The 18985-nt window shown below is 41.0% G+C and overlaps 1 protein-coding gene across 1 annotated transcript in view; it reads left to right on the forward strand.

Moving 5' to 3' along the window:
- The window catches only part of DRC3 (dynein regulatory complex subunit 3), a 127516-nt gene that overhangs the window by 52919 nt on the left and 55612 nt on the right, over positions 1 to 18985 (forward strand). The window contains exon 5 of the mRNA XM_053694988.1: positions 8032 to 8151. Within this exon, the coding sequence (XP_053550963.1) occupies positions 8032 to 8151 (120 nt within the window). The remainder of the gene's footprint in view (positions 1 to 8031; positions 8152 to 18985) is intronic.

The raw sequence follows: 18985 nt of genomic DNA on the forward strand, positions 1-18985 counted from the left end.
CGACTTGTACTATTTACTCTACAACAGAAAAGTGATGAAGATTTCTGTTAAAGAGGGCTATGATTTTAGCACAAGTAACTAAAATCCATTGCTGTTACCACGCAGGACTGTTGAAACCAGAGAACTTCAGTTGGGGGTAACAGTTTGCAGACTCATCTGCTTCAGGTATGACTAGTCTACTTTCTAACAACACTGGCTATTGATAGAAGACTGTCATTTTTCCCCTCAGGGAAAACGGTAAGCCATTTTTCTTAGAACTCAGCAACAAGATAACAGGCTTACTTTTTCTGGTTTTTATGCTGGTAGACACTATTGTGGGCCAAATCGATTGATTTTTATTACATTTTCATAGCATTTGAGATGTTTTGTAAACTTATATACACTTGGGAACGTTTTTATTAGATCTGGCTTTGTATTAGACGCCTAATCTAGTCAGGAAGGCCCCTTCACTCTAGTATGCTGAGGGAGGAGGCCTCATTTTCGCGCCTAAGTTGCGCAGTTGATTTCAAAGGCAGTGCATGCAGTTTCATGTGAGAGGGTCCTGTGGCTCAGAAAACGACTCCGGAAGGCTTATTTCTGTGGTGGTTAACCCCTAAGGAAGGTAAAAGCTACAGCAGGAGCTGTAGCAGGGACTGTAGTGTGTTAAACCGGTTAAATTCAACAATTAGCTCCGGTTTGCTTATTTTAGGGTCTAGAGTCTCTATTTTTGGTGTGCAATACTTTCAAAGCATTAAGACACTGGGGTATAAATTTTATAAAAATCGGATATTGCCTTCATAGTTTTTTGAACATTCAGAAATAAAGTGTGTCTTTTTATTATTTAAAGAGACAGTAACGGTTTTGCTTAAAATCGTTTTTATTGCATTAAAAGCCTGCCAAAATCTGTTTAACATGTCTGAACCATCAGATAACTTATGTTCTGTGTGTATAGAGGCCAATGTGGTTCCCCCTTCGAGTGTATGTGATAATTGTGCCATAGCGTCCAAACAAAGTAAGGACAGTTCTGTCACATTTAATAAAGTTGCCCAAGATGATTTATCTAATGAAGGTAGTGGGGGTAGTTCTACATCCTCTCCTTCTGTGTCTACACCAGCTTTGCCCGCGCAGGCGACACCTTCTAGCGCGACAATGCTTGTTTCTATGCAGCAGTTATCAGCAGTAGTGCATAATTCTATAGCAAATCTGTTATCCAAACTGGCAGCATTTCAGAGAAAGCGTGATTGTTCAGTTTTAAATACAGATGAACAATTAGACGCTGACGATGCCTTATCTATTTTACCCTCACATCAATCGGAATTGGCTGTAAGGGAGGGACTGTCTGAGGGAGAAATTTCTGACTCAGGGAAAATTTCTCAACAGGCAGAGCCCGATATAGTAGCATTTAAATTTAAGCTAGAACATCTCCGCGCCCTGCTTAAGGAGGTATTAGCTACTCTTGATGACTGTGATTCTATGGTAATCCCAGAGAAGTTGTGCAAATTGGACAAGTTCTTAGAGGTTCCAGCGCACAATGACGCCTTTCCAATACCCAAAAAGGTAGCGGACATAGTGAATAAGGAGTGGGAGAAACCGGGTATTCCCTTTGCCCCACCTCCTATATTTAAGAAAATGTTTCCCATTGTAGACCCCAGAAGGGACACATGGCAGACGGTCCCGAAGGTAGAGGGAGCAGTTTCAACCTTAGCAAAGCGCACAACTATTCCTATAGAGGACAGCTGCGCTTTCAAAGATCCTATGGATAAAAAATTGGAAGGATTGCTTAAAAAGATTTTTGTTCAGCAAGGCTTCATTCTTCAACCAGTTACGTGTATTATTACTGTCACCTCAGCGGCGTCTTTTTGGTTTGAGGAATTAGAAAGGTCGCTCCAGACAAGCGACCTTTCTAATAACTTTACAGCCTCTAGACAAGACGGTAACGCTGTCCAGCCCAAACCTGCATGGAAGCCCGTGCAAGGCTGGAACAAGGGTAAACAGACCAAGAAACCTACTGCTGCTACCAAGACAGCATGAAGGGGTAGCCCCCGATCCGGGACCGGATCTCGTAGGGGGCAGATTATCTCTCTTTGCTCAGGCTTGGGCAAGAGATGTTCCGGATCCCTGGGCACTAGAAATAGTCTCCCAGGGATACCTTCTAGAGTTCAAGGGACTTCCTCCAAAGGGAAGGTTCCACATGTCTCGCTTATCTTCAGACCAGATAAAGAGACAGGCATTCTTACATTGCGTAAGAGACCTATTAAAGATGGGAGTGATAAACCCAGTCCCCTCAGGGGAACAAGGTCTAGGTTTTTTACTCGTACCTGTTTGTAGTTCCCAAAAAAGAGGGAACTTTCAAGCCAATTCTGGATTTAAAGATATTAAACAAATTCCATCTTCCAAAATGGAAACCATTCGGACAATTATGCCAACAATCCAGGAGGGTCAATATTTGACTACCGTGGACTTAAAGGATGCGTATCTACATATCTCGATCCACAAAACTCATCATCAGTTCCTGAGGTTCGCCTTTCTGGACAAACATTACCAGTTCGTGGCTCTTCCATTCGGTTTAGCCACCGCTCCCAGAATTTTCACAAAGGTGCTAGGGTCCCTTCTAGCGGTCCTAAGGCCGAGGGGCATTGCTGTAGCACCTTACCTAGACGACATTCTAATTCAAGCGTCGTCTCTTTTCAAAGCAAGGGCTCATACAGACATTGTCGTAGCCTTCCTCAGATCTCATGGGTGGAAGGTGAACATACAAAAAAGTTCCCTGTCACCGTCCACAAAAGTTCCTTTTCTGGGAACAATAATAGATTCTGTGGAAATGAAGATCTTCCTGACAGAGGTCAGAAAGATAAAGCTTCTAAACGCTTGTCGAGTTCTTCATTCTATTCCTCAGCCCTCCATAGCTCAGTGCATGGAAGTAATAGGTCTAATGGTTGCAGCAATGGACGTGGTTCCTTTTGCTCGAATTCATTTAAGACCATTACAGCTGTGCATGCTCAAACAGTGGAATGGGGATTATGCAGACTTGTCTCCCCAAATTCAAGTAGATCAGATAACCAGGGACTCACTCCTCTGGTGGTTGACTCAGGATCACCTGTCTCAAGGAATGAGTTTCCGCAGACCGGAGTGGGTCATTGTCACGACCGACGCCAGCCTTTTGGGTTGGGGTGCGGTCTGGGACTTTCTGAAAGCTCAGGGTCTATGGTCTCGGGAAGAGTCTCTTCTCCCGATAAACATTTTGGAACTGAGAGCAATATTCAATGCGCTCCTAGCTTGGCCTCAACTAGCGGAGGCCAGGTTCATAAGATTTCAGTCGGACAACATGACTACTGTAGCGTACATCAATCATCAGGGGGGAACAAAGAGTTCCTTAGCGATGAGAGAGGTCTCCAAGATCATCGAATGGGCGGAGGATCACTCCTGCCATCTTTCTGCAATTCACATCCCAGGAGTAGACAACTGGGAGGCGGATTATCTGAGTCGTCAGACTTTCCATCCGGGGGAGTGGGAGTTTCACCCGGAGGTCTTTGCCCAGTTAACTCAACTATGGGGCAACCCAGATATGGATCTGATGGCGTCTCGTCAGAACTCCAAGGTTCCTCGCTACGGGTCCAGATCCAGGGATCCCAAGGCGGCACTGGTGGATGCATTAGTGGCGCCCTGGTCTTTCAATCTGGCTTATGTGTTTCCACCGTTCCCTCTCCTTCCCAGGCTTGTAGCCAGGATCAAACAGGAGAAGGCCTCGGTGATTCTAATAGCTCCTGCGTGGCCACGCAGGACTTGGTATGCAGATCTGGTGAATATGTCATCGGTTCCACCATGGAAGCTACCTTTGAGGCAGGATCTTCTAGTTCAAGGTCCATTCAGACACCCAAATCTAGTCTCTCTGCAACTGACTGCTTGGAAATTGAACGCTTGATTCTATCTAAGCGTGGGTTTTCTGATTCGGTTATAGACACTCTGGTTCAAGCCAGAAAACCAGTGACTAGGAAAATTTACCATAAGATATGGCAAAAATATATCTGTTGGTGCAATTCCTAAGGATTTTCTTGGAGTAAAATCAAAATTCCTAGAATACTTTCCTTTCTCCAAGAGGGTTTGGATAAAGGTTTGTCAGCTAGTTCTTTAAAAGGACAGATATCTGCTCTGTCTGTTTTGTTACACAAACGACTGGCAGCCGTGCCAGATGTACAGGCGTTTGTACAGGCATTAGTTAGAATCAAGCCTGTCTACAGACCTATGACTCCTCCATGGAGTCTAAACTTAGTTCTTTCAGTTCTTCAAGGGGTTCCGTTTGAACCCTTACATTCCATAGATATTAAGTTACTATCTTGGAAAGTTCTGTGTTTGGTTGCTATTTCTTCTGCTAGAAGAGTTTCTGAATTATCTGCTCTGCAGTGTTCTACTCCCTATCTGGTTTTCCATTCAGATAAGGTAGTTTTACGTACCAAACCTGGTTTTCTTCCAAAGGTGGTTTCCAACAGGAATATTAACCAGGAAATAGTTGTTCCTTCCCTGTGTCCGAATCCAGTTTCAAAGAAGGAACGTTTGTTACACAACCTAGATGTGGTCCGTGCTCTAAAATTCTACTTAGAGGCAACTAAGGATTTCAGACAAACTTCATCCTTGTTTGTCGTTTATTCTGGTAAGAGGAGAGGGCAGAAAGCTACTGCTACCTCTCTTTCCTTTTGGCTGAAAAGCATCATCCGATTGGCTTATGAGACTGCCGGACGGCAGCCTCCTGAACGAATTACAGCTCACTCTACTAGGGCTGTGGCTTCCGCATGGGCCTTCAAGAACGAGGCTTCTGTTGATCAGATTTGTAAGGCAGCGACTTGGTCTTCACTGCATACTTTTACAAAATTTTACAAATTCGATACTTTTGCTTCTTCGGAGGCTGTTTTTGGGAGAAAGGTTTTGCAAGCCGTGGTGCCTTCCGTTTAGGTTGCCTGACTTGTTCCCTCCCTTCATCCGTGTTCTAAAGCTTTGGTATTGGTTCCCACAAGTAAGGATGAAGCCGTGGACCGGACACACCTATGTAGGAGAAAACAGAATTTATATCTTACCTGATAAATTCCTTTCTCCTACGGTGTGTCCGGTCCACGGCCCGCCCTGGCTTTTTGTCAGGCTTGAATATTTTTTATCTCTATACACTACAGTCACCACGGCACCCTATAGTTTCTCCTTTTTTCTCCTAACCGTCGGTCGAATGACTGGGGGGCGGGGCCAGAGGAGGGGCTATATGGACAGCTTTTGCTGTGTGCCTCTTTGCCATTTCCTGTTAGGGAAGAGAATATTCCCACAAGTAAGGATGAAGCCGTGGACCGGACACACCGTAGGAGAAAGGAATTTATCAGGTAAGATATAAATTCTGTTTTCAGTTACTGCCCAGCTGCAGGTTTAAAAAAAAAAGAAAAAGGAAGAAATGAACAGCAGCCAATCAGCATCAGCAGTGCTGATGTCATGAGCTCTTTTACTGTGATCTCATGAGATTTTACTTAACTCTCATGAGAATTCATAGTAAACTTCCTGAAACTGAATATAGGGAAATAACATGAGTGTGCATGAGGCACGCTCCCTTGCCGGCCCCGGGACAGGCATACTGATTTGCTGCTTAAAGTCCATTACAATGGGGTGTGAATACTTAGGACATTTTGAGGTAAAATATCTCTCTTTTTTACATAGAGATGTTCAGGTGATATTTTCTAGTCAGCTTTTTACAGCTATGCTGCATCACTTTCAAGTGTTTAAAGAGTTGGGTATCATGGCCCTTTTAATTAAAATTATACAGTAAATTCTCAGTTACCTAGGAATATGCTGTGTTAAATGTGAAAATAAAGAAAGGTTTAAACATGTTTATCCCTAGATATTTTTCGTTGCATGCCTTCAATGACACATAACAATTCAATTGATCACAGTGTGAAGCAATTCTCTGTCACTAACATGGCACAAAGTACAACAAAATAAAAAACATTAAAAATATATTGATATTGAAGATAGCAGGTAATTTAAATGCATATGTAGGGAGGATCCATTGCTCAGTGGCTGATGATATCAACTGTGTTGGATAGACACATCCCATTGTAAAGGTACATTAAGCAGCCAATCAGGATGCTAGTCCCAGGACTTGCAAGGGAGCATGCATTGGGAATGTGGAGGCACAGTCACTTTATTTACCTCCTCAATTTAAGAAAATTTACTATGAAGTCTCTCAAGATTATGTTGAAATCCCACAAGATCACAGTTATGTATGAACTCAGCATTGATGATGATGATTGGCTGTTTTTGTGTGTTTTTTTTTGACTATGCAGATAACAATAATTGAAGATATTTTGCCTCAAAATATCTTCCTTTTCTATCAGAAGATGCTCATGTGATATTTTACTAGTCAGCTTTTTACAGATATGCTGCATCACTTTCACCTGCAAAAACTGATATTTAATGACCCTGCACGTCCTCAGTGTTTTCAAGCGCAGGAAGCGATGGTGATCGCTTCCAGACGCTTTCAGGATATTGCAGCGATGCCTCAATATTAAGCCATCATGCAATACCCTTTTTAAGCAAACCGATGCACAGAGGGCCACTTTGTGGCCCTCTCTGCATCGGCCAGCGATTGTACCGATCGTTGGTGGGTGGGAGCCATAGCAGGGAGGCGGGTGGGCGGCCCGTCGCTAGATCAGTTCCCGCTAGCAGTTCCAGCAGTGCGTGTTAGGGGGTGCGCGTGCGCACTCTATTAAGTGCTGGACTGCTGGAGCCTGTAGGAGGGAGGGAGAGGGAGGTGGACAATAAGAAATTAAGTATTGGGAAAGGGATCTGGGAGAGGGAGGGCATAGGGTATTGAGGGGGGGCGGCTACACTACAGAAAAATGGGCTATATTTATAAAAAAAAAGCCACATTTTGACCAAACTTAAACCATTTGTGCCATAATTTCACAAGCTGTTTGTAAATTATTTCAATGAGAAACCTAAAGTTTGTGAAAAAGTTTGTGAAAAATGTAACGATTTTTTTTATTTGATCACATTTGGCAGTGAAATGGTGGCATGAAATATACCAAAGTGGGCCTAGATCAATACTTTGGGTTGTCCACTAAAAAAATATATATACATGTGAAGGGATATTCATGGATTCCTGACAGATATCAGTGATACAATGTAACTATCACTAATTTTGAAAACAAATGGTTTGGAAATAGCAAAGTGCTACTTGTACTTATTGCCCTATAACTTGTAAAAAAAGCAAAGAAGATGTAAACATTGTGTATTTCTAAACTCAGGACAAAATTTAGAAACTATTTAGCATGGGTATTTGTTGGTGGTCGTAGATGTGTAACAGATTTTGGTGTTAAAAGTTAGAATAAGTGTTTTTATTTTTTCATCATATTTTATAAAAGATTTTTATAGTAAATTATATGATGAAAATAATGGTATCTTTAGAAAGTCAATTTAATGGCGAGAAAAACGTTATATAATATGTGTGGGTACAGTAAATGAGTGAGAGGAAAATTACAGCTAAACGCAAACACTGCAGAAATTTAAAAATAGCCATTGTCATTAAGGGTAAGAAAATTGAAAAATAGTCTGGTCACTAGGGATACTAAATCCAATTTTTTTCTTTAATGATTCAGATAGAGCAGGCAATTTTAAGCAACTTTCTGTTTTACTCCTATTATCAATTTGTTGTTGTTCTCTTGCTATCTTTATTTAAAAAGCAGGAATGTAAAGCTTAGGAGGCCCATCTTAGGTTCAGAACTCTGGATAGCCACTAATAAGCAAGTGCAACCCAGGTTCTGATCAAAAAATGGGCCGGCTCCTAAGCTTTAAATTCCTGCTTTTTAAATAAAGATAGCAAGAGAACGAAGACAATCTGATAATAGGAGTAAATGAGAAAGTTGCTTAAATTTGCCTGCTCTATCTGAATTATTAAAGAAAGAAATTGGGTTTAGTGTCCCTTTAAGTCTTGTCTCTGTGGTTCCTGTCCTTGGCTATATCTAAAGAAGTACCTTCTATCTTGTTTTGATGACAATATGTTACTATCACGTTGTGTTTTAGAGAGATATTGCAAAAATTAAGTTCCAATATTCCATAGAGGAGCTTGGACATAATGAGGCGCTTGAAAGGCACAAGCAGGAGAATGAAGATCAAAAACAGAGAGAGCTGGATGCACACAAGGTATTCGTAGACCCTAATTAGCTATCAGAAGATCTCGTCTATTTGTATGTTCTGTAGAGACCAAAAGAAAAAGAAAGAAGCTTCCCCTAGGAGCTTACCCTAGGCACACTTAACTCATAATTAGAAAATTCCCTCAAATGTATATACAACACAGAACGGGTGAATAATAAAACCTATATAAAATATAAGTAAAATCTAAGTGCCACCCCTCAAGATAGGTAGATAACAATATCATTCATATAAAGTAAGAAGCTAGTACATATAGGGTGACCATCCCCATTGGAGCACGTGCGGAAACTCTAAAAAGATCCCTAATCACAAAGCTATTAGGTAACTGTTAACCCCCCGAAAGGCCAAGGAGATTGGCTACTATCTAATCTGTTGTCGCACAACTGCACCAATTATTAAAAAGCACTGAGTGTCTCCGTACTAAGCTTCTGTAAAAGACAAAAATGATTTCAAACTTTAAGGTTCATATCCCTCAGAGCAACCAGGCTTCATATTACATACACCATAACATCAGGAGATAGCACCAAAACGCCTGACGTACGTTTCGCAAATGCTTTGTCAAAGGTCTTTGCCTAGGGGATGCTTCTTTCTTTTTATTTTGGTCTCCAAATAACTATTTTTGCATTCAACACTGCCCTTTTTTTGTTGTGGTCATCTAGGAATTTATATTTGATTGTTTTGTCCCCTTCCATATCCCTTGGTCCCTTGAGTCATCTCTTGGACTCATTCCCTTTTCACCCTTTTCGGTTTTATTTGTATGTTCTACTTACTATTGGTTCCATCAGGAATTATTTTATCATTTGTTGGTAAAGTGATGCCAAATATTGTGCACACAAGTAGGGGAGCACAACGACGCTGATTCATGGTAATAAAGAAATTGAGCTACATAAAACAGACTAAACAAAACAATTAAATACAGGAGGTCTGAAGAGCTTACAATCTACATGTAGCCTAATCAAACAATAGAGATCACTCCTATAGACCAACAATGAAATGTATACTGAACTACAAACCCAAAGGCCATCTAGTCTTTCTATTGTAGTTCTTGAAATGCAGGCTTAAAGGGGCACTGAAGTCAAAATTAAACTTTCATGATTCAGATAGAGCAGGCAATTTTAAACAACTTTCAAATTTACTTACATTAAAAAAATGTGCACAGTCTTTTTCTATTTACATTTTTTGAGTCACCAGCTCCTACTGAGCATGTGCAAGAATTCTCAGACTATATGTATATGCATTTGTGATTGGCTGATGGCTGTCACATGATACAGGAGGAGTCGAAATAGACATAGCTTTGAAATTTGCCAGAAAAAAAATCTACTTCTCATTTGAAGTTCAGACTACGTGCTATTGAATTGTCTTTATATCATGTATTTGTTGATTATGCACATCTACTGTATTTACTGGTCATTTAAAAGGACATTTAAAGGGACAGTCAACACCAGAATTTTTGTTGTTTAAAAAGATAGATAATCCATTTGTTCTATAACACCCATTGTTTTTGAAATGTAAGTTTTCATTAATGATTCAAGATTTGGCATGTCATGCTTACTGTATTGGCAGCGTTATATACTTTTGACAATTGCCCTTACGGGTTAAGGGCCTATGTTTGTGGTTACTATGCTCTGTACTGTTTTATTATTTGCCTCAATAAAAAATATAAAAAAAAAAAAAAAAAAAAAGATAGATAATCCCTTTTTCTTCTGTTATGTGTGATCAGTCCACGGGTCATCATTACTTCTGGGATATTATCTGCTCCCCTACAGGAAGTGCAAGAGGATTCACCCAGCAGAGTTGCTATATAGCTCCTCCCCTCTACGTCACCTCCAGTCATTCTCTTGCACCCAAAGACTAGATAGGAGGTGTGAGAGGACTATGGTGATTATACTTAGTTTTTAGAACTTCAATCAAAAGTTTGTTATTTTACAATAGCACCGGAGCGTGTTATTACCTCTCTGGCAGAGTTTGAAGAAGAATCTACCAGAGTTTTTTCTTATGATTTTAACCGGAGTAGTTAAGATCATATTGCTGTTTCTCGGCCATCTGAGGGAGGTAAAGACTTCAGATCAGGGGACAGCGGGCAGTTGATTCTGCATTGAGGTATGTAGCAGTTTTTATTTTCTGAATGGAATTGATGAAAAAATCCTGCCATACCGTTATAATGAACATGTATGTATACTCTACACTTTAGTATTCTGGGGATGGTATTTCACCGGAATTACTCTGTAAAAGTACATTAAACCTTTTATTAGGTATTTTTCATGTTAAACGTTTTTGCTGGAATGTAGAATCGTTTGCATTAATGAGGTACTGAGTGAATAAGTATTTGGGCATTATTTTTCCACTTGGCAGTTTGCTTGTGTTAATTATGACAGTTTCGTTTCTCTCTCACTGCTGTGTGTGAGAGGGAGGGGCCGTTTTTGGCGCTCTTTGCTACGCATCAAAAATTTCCAGTCAGTTTTTCTGCATGATCCGGTTCATCTCTAACAGAACTCAGGGGTCTTCAAACTTCTTTGAAGGGAGGTAGATTCTCTCAGCAGAGCTGTGAGACTTATATAGTGACTGTGATTTAAAACGTTGCTCTGTAATTTTTATGTTTAAAATTTAATTAGTGTTATTTTACTGATGGGAACAAACCTTTGCTAAAAAGTTGTGTTGTTTGTTAAGAGTGATGCTATAACTGTTTTTCAGTTCATTATTTCAACTGTCATTTAATCGTTTAGTGCTTCTTGAGGCACAGTACGTTTTTATTAAATAAAATTGTAACCGAGTTGCATGTTTATTGCTAGTGTGTTAAACATGTCTGATTCAGAGGAAGATACCTGTGTCATTTGTTCCAATGCCAAGGTGGAGCCCAATAGAAATTTATGTACTAACTGTATTGATGCTACCTTAAATAAAAGCCAATCTGTACAAATTGAACAAATTTCACCAAACAGCGAGGGGAGAGTTATGCCGACTAACTCGCCTCACGTGTCAGTACCTGCATCTCCCGCCCGGGAGGTGCGTGATATTATGGCGCCTAGTACATCTGGGCAGCCATTACAGATAACATTACAAGATATGGCTACTGTTATGACTGAAGTTTTGGCTAAATTACCAGAACTAAGAGGCAAGCGTGATCACTCTGGGGTGAGAACAGAGTGCGCTGATAATTCTAGGGCCATGTCTGATACTGCGTCACAGCTTGCAGAGCATGAGGACGGAGAGCTTCATTCTGTAGGTGACGGTTCTGATCCAAACAGATTGGATTCAGATATTTCAAATTTTAAATTTAAATTGGAAAACCTCCGTGTATTACTAGGGGAGGTCTTAGCAGCTCTCAACGATTGTAACGCTGTTGCAATACCAGAGAAAATGTGTAGGTTGGATAAATACTTTGCGGTACCGGCGAGTACTGACGTTTTTCCTATACCTAAGAGATTAACTGAAATTGTTACTAAGGAGTGGGATAGACCCGGTGTACCGTTCTCACCCCCTCCAATATTTAGAAAGATGTTTCCAATAGACGCCACCACACGGGACTTATGGCAAACGGTCCCTAAGGTGGAGGGAGCAGTTTCTACTTTAGCTAAGCGTACCACTATCCCGGTGGAGGATAGCTGTGCTTTTTCAGATCCTATGGATAAAAAATTAGAGGGTTACCTTAAGAAAATGTTTGTTCAACAAGGTTTTATATTACAACCCCTTGCATGCATCGCGCCGATCACGGCTGCGGCAGCATTTTGGATTGAGTCTCTGGAAGAGAACCTTAGTTCAGCTACGCTGGACGACATTACGGACAGGCTTAGAGTCCTTAAACTAGCTAATTCATTCATTTCGGAGGCCGTAGTACATTTAACCAAACTTACGGCTAAGAATTCAGGATTCGCCATTCAGGCACGCAGGGCGCTGTGGCTAAAATCCTGGTCGGCTGATGTAACTTCTAAGTCCAAATTACTTAATATACCTTTCAAGGGGCAAACTTTATTTGGGCCCGGTTTGAAAGAAATTATTGCTGACATTACAGGAGGTAAGGGCCACGCTCTACCTCAAGACAAAGCCAAAGCTAAGGCTAGACAGTCTAATTTTCGTCCCTTTCGGAACTTCAAAGCAGGAGCAGCGCCAACTTCCACTGCACCAAAACAGGGAGGAGCTGTTGCTCGTTACAGACAAGGCTGGAAGCCTAACCAGTCCTGGAACAAGGGCAAGCAGGCCAGTAAACCTGCTGCTGCCCCAAAGACAGCATGAACCGAGGGCCCCCGATCCGGGACCGGATCTAGTGGGGGGCAGACTCTCTCTCTTCGCCCAGGCTTGGGCAAGAGATGTCCAGGATCCCTGGGCGCTAGAGATCATATCTCAGGGATACCTTCTAGACTTCAAATTCTCTCCTCCAAGAGGGAGATTTCATCTGTCAAGGTTGTCAACAAACCAAATAAAGAAGGACGCGTTTCTACGCTGTGTACAAGATCTATTATTAATGGGAGTGATCCATCCGGTTCCGCGGTCGGAACAAGGACAAGGGTTTTACTCAAACCTGTTTGTGGTTCCCAAAAAAGAGGGAACTTTCAGGCCAATCTTGGATTTAAAGATCCTAAACAAATTCCTAAGAGTTCCATCGTTCAAAATGGAAACTATTCGGACAATCTTACCCATGATCCAAGAGGGTCAGTACATGACCACAGTGGATTTAAAGGATGCTTATCTTCACATACCGATTCACAAAGATCATTACCGGTATCTAAGGTTTGCCTTCTTAAACAGGCATTACCAGTTTGTAGCCCTTCCATTCGGATTGGCTACGGCTCCAAGAATCTTTACAAAGGTTCTGGGTGCCCTTCTGGCGGTACTAAGACCGCGAGGAATTTCGGTAGCTCCGTACCTAGACGACATTCTGATACAAGCTTCAAGCTTTCAAACTGCCAAGTCTCATACAGAGTTAGTTCTGGCATTTCTAAGGTCGCATGGATGGAAAGTGAACGAAAAGAAGAGTTCTCTCTTTCCTCTCACAAGAGTTCCATTCTTGGGGACTCTTATAGATTCTGTAGAAATGAAGATTTATCTGACAGAAGACAGATTAACAAAGCTTCTAAATGCATGCCGTGTCCTTCATTCCATTCAACTCCCGTCAGTAGCTCAATGCATGGAGGTGATCGGCTTAATGGTAGCAGCAATGGACATAGTTCCCTTTGCACGCCTACATCTCAGACCGCTGCAATTGTGCATGCTGAGTCAGTGGAATGGGGATTACTCAGATTTGTCCCCCACTCTGAATCTGGATCAAGAGACCAGAAGCTCTCTTCTATGGTGGCTTTCTCGGCCACATCTGTCCAGGGGGATGCCGTTCAGCAGGCCGGACTGGACAATTGTAACAACAGACGCCAGCCTTCTAGGTTGGGGCGCTGTCTGGAATTCTCTGAAGGCTCAGGGACAATGGAGTCAGGAGGAAAGTCTCCTGCCAATAAACATTCTGGAATTGAGAGCAGTTCTCAATGCCCTTCTAGCTTGGCCCCAGTTAAAGACTCGGGGGTTCATCAGGTTTCAGTCGGACAACATCACGACTGTAGCTTACATCAACCATCAAGGAGGGACAAGAAGCTCCCTAGCAATGATAGAAGTATCAAAGATAATTCGCTGGGCAGAGACTCACTCTTGCCACCTGTCAGCAATCCACATCCCGGGAGTGGAGAACTGGGAGGCGGATTTCTTGAGTCGCCAGACTCTTCATCCGGGGGAGTGGGAACTTCATCCGGAGGTCTTTGCCCAAATACTTCAACGTTGGGGCAAACCAGAGATAGATCTCATGGCGTCTCGCCAGAACGCCAAACTTCCTCGCTACGGATCCAGATCCAGGGATCCGGGAGCGGTTCTGATAGATGCTTTGACAGCACCTTGGAACTTCAGGATGGCTTATGTGTTTCCACCCTTCCCACTGCTTCCTCGATTGATTGCCAAAATCAAACAGGAGAGAGCATCAGTGATTCTAATAGCGCCTGCATGGCCGCGCAGGACTTGGTATGCAGATCTAGTGGACATGTCATCCTGTCCGCCTTGGTCTCTACCTCTAAGACAGGACCTTCTGATTCAGGGTCCATTCAAACATCAAAGTCTAACTTCTCTGAAGCTGACTGCTTGGAAATTGAACGCTTGATTTTATCAAAACGTGGTTTTTCTGAGTCGGTTATTGATACCCTGATACAGGCTAGGAAGCCTGTTACCAGAAAGATTTACCATAAAATATGGCGTAAATACCTATACTGGTGTGAATCCAAAGATTACTCCTGGAGTAAGGTTAGGATTCCTAGGATATTGTCTTTTCTACAAGAAGGTTTAGAAAAGGGTTTATCGGCTAGCTCATTAAAGGGACAGATCTCAGCTCTGTCCATCTTGTTACACAGGCGTCTGTCAGAAAATTCAGACATCCAGGCCTTTTGTCAGGCTTTAGCTAGGATCAAGCCTGTGTTTAAAACTGTTGCTCCGCCATGGAGTTTAAACTTAGTTCTTAACGTTTTACAGGGTGTTCCGTTTGAACCCCTTCATTCCATTGATATAAAATTGTTATCTTGGAAAGTTCTATTTTTAATGGCTATTTCCTCGGCTCGAAGAGTCTCTGAGTTATCAGCCCTACATTGTGATTCTCCTTATCTGATTTTTCACTCAGACAAGGTAGTTCTGCGTACTAAACCTGGGTTCTTACCTAAGGTAGTCACTAACAGGAATATCAATCAAGAGATTGTTGTTCCATCCTTGTGTCCAAATCCTTCTTCAAAGAAGGAACGTCTTCTACACAATCTGGATGTAGTTCGTGCCCTCAAGTTCTACTTGCAGGCAACTAAAGATTTTCGCCAAACTTCTTCCCTGTTTGTCGTTTATTCTGGACAGAGGAGAGGTCAAAAAGCTTCTGCTACCTCTCTCTCTTTTTGGCTTCGTAGCATAATACGTTTAGCCTATGAGACTGCTGGACAGCAGCCTCCTGAAAGAATTACAGCTCATTCCACTAGAGCTGTGGCTTCCACTTGGGCCTTTAAGAATGAGGCCTCTGTTGAACAGATTTGCAAGGCTGCAACTTGGTCTTCGCTTCATACTTTTTCAAAATTTTACAAATTTGACACTTTTGCTTCTTCGGAGGCTATTTTTGGGAGAAAGGTTCTTCAGGCAGTGGTTCCTTCTGTATAATGAGCCTGCCTATCCCTCCCGTCATCCGTGTACTTTTGCTTTGGTATTGGTATCCCAGAAGTAATGATGACCCGTGGACTGATCACACATAACAGAAGAAAACATAATTTATGCTTACCTGATAAATTCCTTTCTTCTGTTGTGTGATCAGTCCACGGCCCGCCCTGTTTTTTAAGGCAGGTACATATTTTTTAAATTATAATTCAGTCACCACTACACCCTTGGCTTCTCCTTTCTCGTTGGTCTTTGGTCGAATGACTGGAGGTGACGTAGAGGGGAGGAGCTATATAGCAACTCTGCTGGGTGAATCCTCTTGCACTTCCTGTAGGGGAGCAGATAATATCCCAGAAGTAATGATGACCCGTGGACTAATCACACAACAGAAGAAAGGAATTTATCAGGTAAGCATAAATTATGTTATTACCCATTCCTCAGTTTTGCATAACCAACACAGTTATAATAATAAACGTTTTACCTCTGTAATTACCTTGTATCTATGCCTCTGCAAACTGCCCCCTTATTTCAGTTCTTTTCACAGACTTGCATTTTAGGCAATCAGTGCTCACTCCTAGGTTACTTCACGTGCATGAGCTCAATGTTATCTATATGAAACACATGAACTAACACCCTCTAGTGGTAAAAAACTGTCAAAATGCATTCAGATTAGAGGCGGCCTTCAAAGTCTAAAAAATTAGCATATGAACCTCCTAGGTTTAGCTTTCAACTAAGAATACTAAGAGAACAAAGCAAAATTGGGGATAAAAGTAAATTGGAAAGTTGTTTAAAATAGCATGCCCTATTTGAATCATGAAAGTTTATTTTGGACTTGACTGTCCCTTTAACAACTTTTTTGTGTGTGAAAAATTGTGTTTTGCCCCTTGCTCCCTAGAGAGGTCACAAAGAAAACTGTACCGTGTGTATTACTGTCAGTAAGTGGATGAATCACTATGGTGTTAATCAATATCTATTGTTTGACTATTATCTTCATGTTAACGGCTGCAGATGAGCACCTTACAATGTCAGCTTGATCACAATCAGTTATTTCCATTATGTATCAACAGCACATTTTAGGTGAAAAATGTCCCTGCACTTAAAGGACCAGTCAACACAGTAGGTTTGCATAATCAATAAATGCAAGATAACTAGACAATTTAATAGCACTTAGTCTGAACTTCAAATGAGTAGTAGATTTTCTTTCTGATAATTTTAAGTTATGTCTTTTTCCACTCCCCCTGTACCATGTGACAGCCATCAGCCAATTACAAATGCATACAGGTACCATGTGACAGCCATCAGCCATTCACAAATGCATACACACTTATTCTTGCACATGCTCAGTAGGAGCTGGTGACTCAAAAAGTTTAAATATAAGAAGACTGTGCACATTTTGTTATTGGAAGTAAATTAGAAAGTTGTTTAAATGGCATGCTCTATCTGAATAATGAAAGTTTAATTTTGATTGAGTGTCCCTTTAACATGAGCTAGTCTTGTTTTGTTTTTGTTCTGTAGAGGATTATTATTCTTTTGAATTTTATTAAAGTGGTCAACAATAGAAAATACAATACGAAACACAATAGCATTATAGAACACATGGGTTAGATCAATATATAAGTCACATAGGCAATTTAGCAATAGTTACAGCAAAGTAGTCAAGTAAAGTCAGGACAGTATTATAAAGCTCTCTGGTCTGGCGAGATTCTATAAGATGCCTACTCAGTATTATGAGGTCCCTTAGGGATTATTTTAGGGATTTTTACCTTATGAACAATGTATCTCATTAAAGAGATATTAAACACTGTATATACACTTATAACAATAGTATTGAGTTTACTCCACGCCTTCCTCTAGTCATGGGTGCTGCCATGTTGAAATCTAGCTTTCACTATATTCCAGTGCTGATATGTTTGCACATGTGCAGTAACTCTCCTTCAGATACCTGCAGTGTAACCTAGGTTTCAAAATGGCAGCTCCCATAATTAGAGGGTGTTGTATGAAATGTATTTAGTGTTTAGTGTCCTTTTTAAAGGGAGTTCACAAATATTCTTTATGTGAATGTAAGACACTTATTTTACAATATAATGCTTAGTAAAAAATAAGATGATAAATTCTTTCCATGATGGTGAGTTTATGAGAGTCAGGCCCTAAATGAGAATGAGGTTGTCCAGCCTGTGAAGAAAGAAACAGAGGTCCCTCACATCACAATGAATTATGCAGGTGTAATCCCCATATTTTCGATTCAGCATCAAAAAAAGGAAAATAGCGCAAGTGAACAAAGATAAAGTGCAACTACTGAGTCTTGTTTCTAGGAAGATGGGGAAACGGAAGGAGAGAGAAAAAACGTTTCTAGGCCAGCTCAACAGGGATCTCCTCTCTGAAGCTTCACAGAAGCCTATGGTGTTCCCATATGAAAAATATAAACTATTATCCATTTAATAGTATGATTCTACTCAGAAGCTTGACGCCCCATAAGTGCTACATCTCCACATAGAGGCCATCTATATTTATGGTAAACACTTATTAAATTTAAAAACTTAGATTACGTGATAAAACCCAGACAACACTTTACAAATTATTACTGAGTACAACAAAAAGTTCTGATTGTAACACTGGTTTTGCTCATGTGCAAAACCCACTGACATTACTCCTGCTATATTTGATGACATAAAAAAAACATGAAACCCTAATTTCTTCTGTTATGTGTGATCAGTCCACGGGTCATCATTACTTCTGGGATATAACTCCTCCCCAACAGGAAATGCAAGAGGATTCACCCAGCAGAGCTGCATATAGCTCCTCCCCTCTACGTCACTCCCAGTCATTCTCTTGCACCCAACAACTAGATAGGATGTGTGAGAGGACTATGGTGATTATACTTAGTTTTTATAACTTCAATCAAAAGTTTGTTATTTTACAATAGCACCGGAGCGTGTTATTGCCTCTCTGGCAGAGTTTGAAGAAGAATCTACCAGAGTTTTTACTATGATTTTAACCGGAGTAGTTAAGATCATATTGCTGTTTCTCGGCCATCTGAGGGAGGTAAAAGCTTCAGATCAGGGGACAGCGGGCAGATGAATCTGCATTGAGGTATGTAGCAGTTTTTATTTTCTGAATGGAATTGATGAGAAAATCCTGCCATACCGTTATAATGACATGTATGTATACTCTACACTTCAGTATTCTGGGGATGGTATTTCACCGGAATTACTCTGTTAAAAGTACATTAAACCTTTTAATAGGTATTTATTATGTTAAACGTTTTTGCTGGAATGTAGAATCGTTTGCATTTTCTGAGGTACTGAGTGAATAAATATTTGGGCATTATTTTTCCACTTGGCAGTTGCTTGTTTTAATTGTGACAGTTTCGTTTCTCTCTCACTGCTGTGTGTGAGGGGGAGGGGCCGTTTTTGGCGCTCTTTGCTACGCATCAAAAAATTCCAGTCAGTTACTCTTGTATTTCCTGCATGATCCGGTTCATCTCTAACAGAACTCAGGGGTCTTCAAACTTCTTTGGAGGGAGGTAGATTCTCTCAGCAGAGCTGTGAGACTTATATATTGACTGTGATTAAAAACGTTGCTCTGTAATTTTTATGTTTCAAATTTAATTATTGTTACTTTACTAATGGGAACAAACCTTTGCTAAAAGTTGTGTTGTTTTTAAGGATTGATGCTA

This window comes from Bombina bombina, chromosome 11 (assembly GCF_027579735.1).
Source record: "Bombina bombina isolate aBomBom1 chromosome 11, aBomBom1.pri, whole genome shotgun sequence".
In the NCBI taxonomy this organism is placed as follows: domain Eukaryota; kingdom Metazoa; phylum Chordata; class Amphibia; order Anura; family Bombinatoridae; genus Bombina; species Bombina bombina.